Below are 12009 nucleotides of genomic sequence, written 5' to 3'. Positions count from 1 at the left end.
TTTTTTTTATTTAATGTAATTACTAAATTTTTATTGAAATTAACTGCTTAATTTATTTTAATACAATTGCAAGGTTTGTTGAATGGACTATTGGATTTGGTGGTTACATGCGTAGCTATTATTATTAACTATTTGTTCTAGTTGTAAGGTTTTTTATTGGATATTCTTGTAATTTGAACTTCTAATTTAGATTTGTAATTTGGACTTATAATTTGTTGGATTTTTGGACTTGTAATTTGTTAGACTTTTTGATTTGTATTTTAGAATTTTGGTATTTGGATTTGTAATTTGTTAGACTTTTGGACTTGTAATTTAGACATTTGGAATTTAGACTCATAATTTATTGGACTTTTAGACTTGTAATTTAGACTTTTGGACTTATTTTATTTTATAGCAGAATTTTTTTTTTTTTATTGTAGATTTTATTTTTTTTGTAGCAGTTTTATTTAAAGGCTTATAAGTTTAGAACATATTTTTTTAACACTAGATTTCTTATTTCAGTTTTTGTGTTGTAACAGTTTTTTATATAGTAGAATTTTGTTTAGATAGCATATTAACAATTTATAAGGCAAATTTTTTGTAACAGATTTTTTTTATATAACAGATTTTTTTTATAAAGCAGATTTTTTTTTACATAGCAGATTTTTAAAACAGAATTTTTAAATCAGTTTTTTAAAAAAAAAATAGAATTTTTTAATGACAAATTTATATTTTATTAAAACTGAAAAACCGGACCAAACCGGACCGAAAATCGGTAAAACTGGAATACCGGTTTATAAGGAAAATAGGTGCGTAATCGGTTTTGAAAAATACAAAACTGGTACCTACCGGTTTGGTCCTAGATTTTGTTTAAAACCGGACCAAACTGGATCGGTTACACCCCTACTATACCCTTTTACACTAGTACTAAAGCCCAAAAATTTTGCTTTCTTGGCTTTAGGATCAAGCTTACTTTCTTTAGTATGATAGTAAGCAGGACATCTGAAAACGTGTAAAGAGTCATAATCAGTAACATGTGTACTTCTCCACATTTCAGTATGTGTCTTCCCTTTATTGGCAGCTGCGCGTAGTCAGTTGATGAGGTGGCAGACATATGTCATAGCTTCAGCCCAAAATTATTTACTGAATCCAGCATTCAGCAACATACATCGCACTTTCTCTAGTAAAGTACGATTTATTCGTTCTGCCACACCGTTCTGCTGCAGTGTACCTCGTATCTTAAAGTGTTTGACAATTCCCTCTCTCCAGCATACTTCCATGAAGGGGTCAAGTGTACTCACCTCCATTATCAGATCTGAGCCGCTTGATCTTTCTGCCGGTCTGAGTCTCAACCATTTTCTTCCAATCAAGAAAGATTTTCAGCACTTCATCTTTATTTTTCATCATATACACCCACACACGACGAGAATAATCATCAACAAAAGTTACATACCAATGCTTACCTCCCAAAGATGTATTTGGATAGGTCCCCAAACATCGGAGTGCACATAGTCAAGTATCCCCTGTGTATTGTGTACAACAGTTCTAAACTTGATCCGCCTCTGCTTCCCCAATACACAGTACTCACAGAAAGACAGTTTACCAATCTTGGCACCTTTGAGTAAGCCTTGCTTCACCAGTGTTTGTAAAACTTTTTCTCCTGCGTGTCTCATACGCATATGCCAAAGAATGGTGATGTCAGCATCAGTCTCATCTAGCTTCTCACAGCATGTGGAAGCTCTTCCATCAACAATACTACCTTGCAAGAAGTACAAGTTTCCTCGCCTCAAAGCATTCATTGCCACCTGAACTCCCATTAGTACTTTGAGAGTTCCATCTTCAATGGTGATTCTGAATCCCTTTGAATCTAGAGATCCTAGTGAGATGAGATTCTTCCGCAAGTCCAGAACTTACCGAACTTCTGTCAGAGTCTTGACGCTGTCATCGTAGCTTTAACCGAATGCTACCTATTCCCTGAGTCTTACAGGCACTGTCATTGCCCATAAGTACTATCCACCCTCAATTTTTGTGAAGTTAGTAAACCAATCCCTATTGGGACACATGTGATAGGTACATCCGGAATCATAATCCATTCATCGGAACGACAAATGGATGATGAACTTGTCAAGGCAAGGAAACTGTTGTCCCTTCAGCTTGGGACAATCTTTCTTCCAGTGTCCTTTGTTGCGACAAAAGGAACACTCGTCTCTGACGAGTTTTCTGCCGATTGATGAACCACGTGATGTGGCCCGGATTTTCTATTGAAAACCGTTCTTCTTTATGGGATTCCATAACTGTGGTCTCTCTCTTGCTGTTAACGCTTCACTTGATGTATCTTGCTGTACCTGCTTATCCTTTTTGCGGTACTCAATGCTAATTAAAGAACTAGATACATCTTCAAAACTAATCTTTTCCTTCCCATACAATAAATTAGTAATTAAATGCTCATATGTATCAGGCAAGGAATTTAACAAAAGTAAAACTTTATCTTCATCTTCGATTTCAACATCTAAGTTTATCAAATCAGCAAGAATTTGGTTGTAATTATTTAGATGTTCAGACATAGAAATACTTTCACGAAATTGGAATCTGAAGAGCTTCTTCTTCAAGTGCAAACGGCTCTCAATGCTCTTCTTCATGAACTTATCTTCCAATTTCTGCCAAAATTTCTTAGCATTTGTCTTTCTCATGACAAAATACTTCTGTTCTTTGGTAAGACATAACCGGATTGTATTACAAGCTTGGGTATTAAGCTTCCTCAATCCTGATCAGTCATATCATCTGACTTTCCGTCCAATGTAATATCAAACTCTTGTTGGATCAAAACATCCATGACTTCACACTGCCACATACCGAAGTTACTTGTTCTATCGAACTTCTCAACTTCAAACTTGGCATTTGACACTGTGGATCGACGTCCATAGCTACTGGTATTTTCAGAGCTCCTATCTCTTCCAAATCTTTCCATTTGAATTTAGAAAATTTAGATAGAAAATTTCAAAATTCTAACCATACGGATGAGTCTGGAATGATCCAAATAGTTGGAAAGCACTATTTGATCGTTGAAATCGGACTCCAAATGGCTTAGATCAAGCTTGACAAGAATCTAGAAAAATGGACGATCCTGATCGTCAGGCGCGTGAGATGCACGTGTGGTAGTGGCGTCTTTGGCACGTGTGGTACACGCGCTGCTGCTGTTGGGCGCGTGATGGACACGCGCATAGCACCTCTAGGGCGTGTGGGGTACGTGAGAGGCACGCGTCTTCAACCTCCGGGCGCATGGGGGCTCATGTCGACAAGTGGGGGGTGCGTGGAGCGTGAGTGGCACTCATTTTCAACCTCCAGATGCGCGTGGAGTGAGTAGATGCATGCGCCGATCTTCTAGGGGCGTGTGTGGATTCCTCCGACCTCCGTTTTTGATTCCGTTTGCGGCAACAGATTCGTCTTGATGTGAGGAACACCCTGGAGTTGTCAAAAATTGATTTCGATCAACTTCAATTTTCAGACAGCTCGAACCAGAGCTCTGATACCAATTGTTGCGCACTCCGGCCTGTCCAAAAATCACATAAGACGATATTTAAGTGGTTCAGCAAATTGTCTACGTCTACTGGAGCCTCTTTTATAGAATTTGTACGATATTTAAAAAAAACTCTACAAATTTCTATCTCTCTCTCACGTACTCTCTTCCTCTCTATTTACTTCTCCCACTCTATTTTCTGCACATTTAAGCTCTCCTACAAGCCACTTACAGTGTAGCAATCTGTTGCAGAAATTATGTGGTGGGTGCCTAATAAAACAAAGCACCAAACGGTGCATGTGCAGCAGGCCACTTGGGTTGATTCAACACGAGTTACCCAAAAAACTTCAAACCAGGAAATATATCATAAAGAGAGAAACTAATCTCAGAAATGGTTCCTTGAAAAGTAACTAGAGAACGGATATTTAAGGAGCTCATGGGAAACTCTCCTTTCTTGTGGTGGTGGATTTCAGTTTGTGTTTATCTAATCTCAAGTCCATTTGAGCGTGCTTAGAACTTCATGGGTGTCCACCGGAAATCACAAAGTGGAGAATATGAAAGTTCTCATATTTGAAAATCTTATGGATCGGGGGCTCAAATTGGCTTCATGAAGGAACGGAAAGATCGATATGGGGGGTACTCAAATGTCTTTTCAAACATCAACTTTTCCTTCTGTAGTTTTTTTTTTAAACTATAAAACAATCACGGTGTGGGTGAAATGGACTGTACCTAGAAAATTTGTTCTCGGTGATTACCCATGTATGTATATATGTATACATATATTGTGATTAGAGAATAGTTAGGATAAAAACAATAGAGCGATGTTACTCTACTGCTTGCAGCTGACTGCTACAAGTTACCGCTGGGCTAAAATCAGCTTTCTATTTTTTTATCATTTTAAAATATTTTTAAAAAGTATACGAAAAAAAAATATCAATACATTAGCTAATAGTCACTTTCTTAACTATTAAGTATAGAAGCCAATAGCCTAATAATCTAATAGCATATAAGTCGGTTCTTCAAATAAAAAACCTTGGTTTGAAACCCTCCACCCTTGTATTTAAATAAATAAACTATGAGATAAAGAAAAAAATAAAAATAAAATTAAATATAAGAGATGTCAGAATGAGGTATCAAAATAAGATATCAAAATAGTATTTTTTATTAGAATATGGGTGGTGCTACTCTCATTGCTGGGAGTTCTCATTGGAGACTCCTGTTAATATAATTTTTTATTTTATCCTTTTACATGTTTTGATTTATTTTTAAAAAACTATTCACAATATTATTAAAATGTATGTCCTTAATCTCAAAGTCAAAAAAATCTTTAAACCAAAAAAGTCTAGTGGGAGCTACGATCCCAACGAGAGCCCTTAGCGGTAGGACTAGCATTATTTTTATTATATATATATATATATAAAGGAGTGCTACTCATCATTATATATCACATATATTATGTATTTTAATTTTTTTTATTTTATTTTTATTAAATTGATTGACATGTTCTATTCATCATTAATGCACCACATACTTATTATAGGATAAAGAAAAAAATGTGTGATTTATATTATGTTAAATAAAATTATTCATGCCCCAAATGGGTACCTAGATTACCAATTATTATGAACAGGTGGTAAAATTCAAATCCTAATTAATCTTCCGTAGAAAAATTTGGTTATAAGTGATTATATAAATTAATATGCACATTTATTTAATATAATTGATCAGAAAGTTATATTTTAATAAAAAGAATATTAATTTAAATTTTAAATAAAAAAATCACAATATTAATATATAAATCAGAATACAAATTCGTACGTGACAAAACTCATCTCTCGTGAACCTACCCGACCTAGACCGCCTCAATGAGTACGTGTCTTGTCACTTGGGGAAATGTAACTGGAGCGCGCGGATTAATCATTTTCTCAAGGCTAAACTACAGTGCCGGGCGTGCAATTGAGTAATGGTTATGGATGCTGATGCAGAGTACGTACTACGTATAATACTTTCTTGGAAATATATAATAATTAAGCAAATAATAATGCAGCTTTCCCACCAAATAATCTGGACTCTTACATGAATACATTACACCGGCCATTATTATTCATTTATTCCTTCCCACCTAATTAAGTCGTAGGAAAATGCTTAGGTCACTGTTGGGGCTCCCGTTGGGGCCATCGCTGGCTGCCCCTTTTTTTTTTTTTTTTTTTTTTTTTAATGATTAAGAAAAATTTATTTAATATTATTATTTATATATTTTTATAATATTTAAAAATATTAAAAAAAAAAAATTTTAAAAAAATCTTAAGCCTAAGAGGCACCAGCGGTCACCGCTCTAGCATGATCCTTAAGTGGTAAAACCTTAACTATCCCGTACGTAGGTGAATTAATCCCCCGCAACCATTCCTGCATACAAGAGTACTACTATTAATTCGATATTTGCAGCTAAAGCAAAAGAGTGAGTTCATGCGCCATCTCCGACAAATTAAGATCAGAGAGAGAGAGAGAGAGAGAGGAGGAGGATTGAAACATGCAGTTGATAGGCCGTTGGGAATATTAACAGCACCTAAGCGGCGAGCATTTATTGCATGCATGTAGCTCTCTCTGGTTTACCACCACCTACAACTTGTCCAAGTCGTCCATACATGTTCTCATGCGCATAAGGTTTCCCATCCTCTGCACATGACCTTCTGTACCTTTCTCAGCTGACCAACGATAGATAATTCATTTAAATCTCTCTCTCTCTCTCTCTCTCTCTCTCTCTCTGTGTATATATATATATATGATCATGTTGAGGTTCTCGATCAGAGCAGTGGTGAGACAATAGGAGAAGTGTAGTTGAGGTTCTTGAGAGCACTAGTACTGTACTTTAAAAAGCGGGCCGGATTCAAGAAAATGGGCATATTATCATCGATGACAGGGTGGAGAGGACGGAGTGGGTTTGGATCAGCTTCAACTGCTGAAGAGGTTACTGAAGGGATTGATGCCAGAAACCTCACTGCTATTGTCACCGGTCAGCTACCTCTACATTTCTGTATTTTATTACCAAATTAATTCCTCTTACTCATTTTTCTTTTTCTCTTGTCTCCATTTACTTAATTCCTCATCTAATTCATTTAAAATCGCCCCTATTTCTTGCATTGCTGATCGATTATTGTGCTGACTAACATTTTTTAAGTTAACAAATATAACTTGCTAATTAATTAATGCCAAGAGTCTAATGCCTAAATATGGCATATGACCCGATTCTCCGAATTGAAAACTTGGATTTGAAACTCTCCCCCTTCTGTATTAAAAAACAAAACTTGCTGATTAATGGAGCTTTTTATAACATGCTAAAACAGGACATAGAACAATACCCATATATGCATTATGATAATATTATTGCTGTTTATAAATACAATATTATTGGGTGGTTTTTCTTAACAGGCCAAGGAATATTTCTAATTAAGTTAGATCTATGATCAAAAGATCAACTAATTTTTCAGCTCCGGCTACAGTATTATAAAATAATTTCTAATTTTTTTTAGTCGAATCCCCAATGTTTTACCATTTCATGAGGATTCGTCTCTTGTTATTTTATTTTTGAAAATTTGCCTCATGTGTTTTGATCTTTTGAGTATTCACTATTGATCAACCCTATGTTAATTACTATTTTCGGTTAATATAATGATGAGATAGATCACATGCTTGTGATCAATAACCCCACCATGTGGAAAATTTAAATTAATTTTTATAAATACCAAAAAGAAATTTAACATTTTCAAAATAAAAATTTCAATATTTAAAAAATTAAAGTAATTAGAAAATAGAGAGGGGGGGAGGGGAGATCGAATCCCCGTTGATATTCCAGGTTGGATTGCGATGGTGATTAATCAGGGATGCCGGCATGCACGAGACTAGCTATCTCTTGTCCCTCTCCCTGGAATTATTGGTGGCGACTATTCATACCATGCAACTCCCGCTCTCTTCTTTAATATTTTCATTTTTAATTGAAAATTATTTTCAAATTTGAAATTATGATTTTTTTATTAATTTTTAATCTTGGTTTTTTATGTGATAAAAGTTTTACACGTCGCAATATTATTGGCTATGATCGTTTCCATGTTTTCTATCATTACATTGGATATGTAGAATCACTACCAAATTAAGATAAGTAAATTTTACAAGGCCATAGTACTAGAAAGTGATGAAATATCCTAAAAGCATAAAACATGAGAACATGTTGATCTGAAGGCCGGACTTCACTGAGCGTGTGGATGTTCAGATCAACATATATATATCCAACTTCAAGGCTATTAAAGAGAGGGATAACGACAGAACAATTACCAACTAGCTAGCTAGTCATCATGTGTATTATTTACAACGCTACATGTAGGCCGTATGATAAACTAGATCGATTTTGCATAGGACTAGAACTTAAAGATCAGCATGCAGGCCGATCCACGTATATATACGATATGATATATGAAGATTGGCCGAAGTTTAACATGATACTCGGATTCAAAATATCTTGAAATTCATGCGCAAACTAATTAAAGTGTAGGAGAAACAGAGATTCAAATGAGCTTTAATTAATCCATGCATCAATAGTTATTGCATCTATGTTAATAGTTAGTTTTCAAGATGTACTTCGTTTGACTCGACTGAAGTTTTGGGTGAAAAGTAAGGATATTCAAATGAAGAATTCAATGATGTAGGGGGGGCAAGTGGAATTGGCTTGGAGACCGTAAGAGTCTTGGCTCTTCGAAAAGCTCATGTAATCATTGCTGCGAGGAACACAGAAGCTGCTAATGCAGCAAAAGAACTTGTTCTTGAAGACAACAAAACTGCGCGTGTGGATGTTCTGAAGCTCGATTTGTGCTCAGTGAAGTCCATTAGAGCATTTGTTGACAACTTCATTGCTCTTGACGTTCCCCTTAACATCTTGATGTGATCTCTCTCTCTCTCTCTCTCTCTCTCTCTCTCTCTCTCTCTCTCTCTTGTTTTTTACCAAACTAAAATAAATGGGTTCTATACAATTATTATATTTTCAGAAACAATGCCGGTGTGATGTTCTGCCCCTTCCAGCTTTCAGAAGATGGAATAGAGCTGCAATTCGCAACAAATCATCTTGGTAGGTAGAAAATTATGTTAATCCGGTCCATTTCAATCGTCCCAATGAGAGTGCTGGTTAGAGTTTTCTCACTTTTCACTTCTCAGGCCATTTCCTCTTAACAAATCTTCTGCTGGAGAAAATGAAGCAGACAGCAAGATCAACCGGAATCGAGGGCCGGATTGTCAACTTGTCATCAGTAGCACACCACCACTCTTACGGGCACGGGATTCGATTTGAGAGAATCAATGATAGCATTGGGTACGTATTTGATCATCGATCGAAAGCTTGTTTTGCTTTTATTATTTGACATTCTCTAACTATGATTTACTGCAACACACTTCAAGTCTTCATCTATAATCACTTGCGTTAGAATCCAAAGGTTAATAAGAAAGTTCTTGTTATGGGGGTCTGGGAATCGAATGATCTAGTAAAACAAACTAGTCATAAATTGCAAGTGAACTTCTAAAAGAATTTCGATTTCCAAATAAAAATATGTGGTGAATCTTATGGTATATTAGTAACATATGCAGCACGTACAATCTATATATATATAATTATGATATATATGTACGTATATGTACATAGACAAACTTAATTATGAGCGGCACTATGATTCTGCCCTTTTTCATATTTGTTCCAGTTATTCTAACAAAAAGGCATATGGACAATCCAAACTAGCAAACATATTGCATGCCAATGAGCTGTCTCGTCGTTTTCAGGTAATCATACTGTGATCTTTCATGTTTGAACAAAAGCTAGCTAGCAGTAACGTACGAAATCTTTATTATTATTTGTAACATCTTTAATTATTTACGAGACAAATATGTTGTTGATAGTTGTCAAATATGGAAATAATTAGTATAGCAGTAGGGTAGGCAAGTATGGCGCACTCCATTCGAAAGAGTTCTGTTATCCACACCCACACACCCGGTGAAGTGGCACTATTTTATTTAAAAGACAAAAAGACAAACATATCGGCATAGAAAGGAAGGAAGGAAAGTTCACCTCTCGACTCTCGCAGAGAAGGAAAGCAATTGATTTTGGAAAGAAAAAAACTACTTAACAGTCCTACACCAAACATCTACTCAATAGATGTGTGGTATAAGGCTACTGAGCAGAATAACTCTTTCGAAAATTGCTTGTGTCTATCCAATTATGGCTGCCCATAAGGAGTATTATCATTTGGATAATGATAAGCTTACTACCAACACTTCACCACTCCCTTTATTTTTTTTTTAAGTTTCTTTCTTTTCAGTCTACACGCTCAAAAGCTTCACCGCATCACTCCTCAACCTCTGCACCCATTTGTCAGAAATTTGCCTGTCAGAAACAGCTCACGTTTGGACCCATGTACTTAGATTCACACAGCTCACGTTTCTCAAGCTTTAGAGAAAGTAACACAGGTAGAGGTTTTGGTTGGTTTGCAAGATCGAGAATAATATTAATTGATACTCACTGCACTATCTCAAGTTCTGCCATTCATGATTGCCATTAATCATCTTCTCTAGCTTCTTCACATTCCCGTACAATGCCTTTGCCAAACAAATCTCACCCTTCGTTACCATATAATAGAAAAATGGGGGTTACAACATATTTATATGAAAACATTATAATTAAGTTCCCAACGGGGAAAAAATATATCGTGTCTTTGAAGCGCCCATTACTCATTGTCCTAATTCATTGACCATGTTTAATTTCAACGAAATGCAGGAAGAAGGTATAAACATTACAGCGAATTCAGTCCACCCAGGACTGATAATGACTCCTCTAATGAGGCACTCTGCACTTCTGATGAGTACGCTTCATTTCCATCACACTGAATGATGAGTAGCAGCACTCAACAAAAAAGAATAACATCAGATGATATTCTTTTGCCATAACTTGGTCATCTTAATTTGCATGCAGGAATCCTAAAGGTGTTCACCTATTTCCTATGGAAAGACGTACCCCAGGTAGATTGGCCAAGTTGTTCTTTTCTTCTTAACAAGTAGCAAAGGATGTTGAATGCTTTGGCTGATCATGATGAGAAAATTTTTTACTTCTGACTGGAATTGTGTGTTTATAACAGGGAGCAGCCACCAGCTGCTATGTGGCACTCCACCCAAGTTTGAAAGGTGTGACTGGAAACTACTACGTGGACTGCAATGAAATGGGGCCAAGTGCACTTGCAAGAGATCAAGTGTTGGCTACAAAACTCTGGGACTTCAGCGAAGACTTGATCAAGTCGGCTTCAAAACCTTGAATACATGAGGATCTGCAGCTTGTTATAAGTTTGATCGTTTATATTTGCTTTAAACTCTTTTGTTTCATACCCCAAAAACCAGCTTGATCGACTTGATAGTCGTTTACATCATATATAGTGTCACGAAGTGCCATTTAAGCAATATTACATCATTATTTGGTTATTGGTTTCGTATATGTGAAGAATTTGCACTTTCTTGCAGAAAAATTATATTTGTAAGTTCTTCCTTAATGATAAAGTAATGATTTGATTCAAAAGAGAATCTAATTCTGAATTTTTTTTTTTTTTTTTTTTTTTTTACTCTTTTTGAATGTCTCAAAAAAATATATATAAATCACATGATAAATAATAAATAAAATACATAATAAAAAGAAGTTGCTAATGGGGCTCGTCGTCCTCCCAAAGGCAGAGTGCCCTCACCAAGCAAGCAGACGCAGCCACCACGACGGCTGCAAAGACCGGAGGGACGATGAAGTCAATCTTGGACTTGCTGAGCAGGTGGGCCGGCAAGCAGAGGATCTCTCCCCTCGAGTCCAACGGCACTCTAACTGACCCTTCCGTCTCGTCGCACACTGTGGATGACGAGGATATCGCCGACACGAAAGCAACCTCCGGCGCCAAGGAGGCCAACGCCACCGTCACTGTCAGGATAGCTGTCCATGTTGCAGAGTAGACGATTAATGGCCACCGAGAGGTAAGGGGCGCGATTATGGAGGTGAAAACAAACACCATCGTCCTAAACGTTGGATTATTAGCTAGTGAGTTAGCCAGAGAGACACGATTGAGTATATATATACAGAGAGAGAGGGACCTAACTCACAACTGTTTGTTGGGAATTGGTAGTTTAGGTGTGGGTTCGGTTAGAAATTACGGAGAGCGACTCCATTGACAAGAATTTTTTGTACTTTCGGGAATATATAGTCGTGTGACGATCGAGAAAAGGACTCAGCACGGCAGGTCCGTATGTATGTTGTAAAGTCTAAGCAGGTACGCGGTCTCTTCTATTAAAAGGAAGAGGATACGTCTTGTACTCCTTTTTTTTACAAGAGTTACAGGAATTGAAAATTACAAATTAATGTGCTATTATTATATTATAAAATAATCAAATTACGTTAATTTATAAAATTAATTTTATATAATTTATTATAGCATTTCCTTTATCATAATCATTAT

The 12009-nt window shown here is 36.2% G+C and overlaps 2 protein-coding genes across 2 annotated transcripts; one reads left to right on the top strand and one right to left on the bottom strand.

Moving 5' to 3' along the window:
* The first annotated feature begins 6026 nt into the window (after window positions 1–6026).
* LOC122278902 (short-chain dehydrogenase TIC 32 B, chloroplastic-like) lies at window positions 6027–11093 on the top strand. Its single transcript, XM_043089111.1, has 8 exons — window positions 6027–6509; window positions 8197–8428; window positions 8533–8612; window positions 8699–8852; window positions 9235–9313; window positions 10305–10389; window positions 10500–10546; window positions 10663–11093. The coding sequence occupies exons 1-8, from the start codon at window positions 6392–6394 to the stop codon at window positions 10834–10836; spliced, it is 969 nt and encodes a 322-aa protein (XP_042945045.1). The 5' UTR covers window positions 6027–6391; the 3' UTR covers window positions 10837–11093.
* Window positions 11094–11147: 54 nt separating this feature from the next.
* Window positions 11148–11799, bottom strand: LOC122278903. Its single transcript, XM_043089112.1, has one exon. It carries the CDS (start codon window positions 11566–11568, stop codon window positions 11215–11217), a length of 354 nt encoding a protein of 117 aa, XP_042945046.1. The 5' UTR covers window positions 11569–11799; the 3' UTR covers window positions 11148–11214.
* Between the last annotated feature and the right edge of the window lie 210 nt (window positions 11800–12009).

The sequence above is a fragment of the Carya illinoinensis genome, chromosome 10, assembly GCF_018687715.1.
Source record: "Carya illinoinensis cultivar Pawnee chromosome 10, C.illinoinensisPawnee_v1, whole genome shotgun sequence".
Classification (NCBI taxonomy): Eukaryota; Viridiplantae; Streptophyta; class Magnoliopsida; order Fagales; family Juglandaceae; genus Carya; species Carya illinoinensis.
The sequence above is the reverse complement of the archived record's forward strand: the minus strand, read 5'-3'. Positions and strand labels throughout refer to the sequence as shown.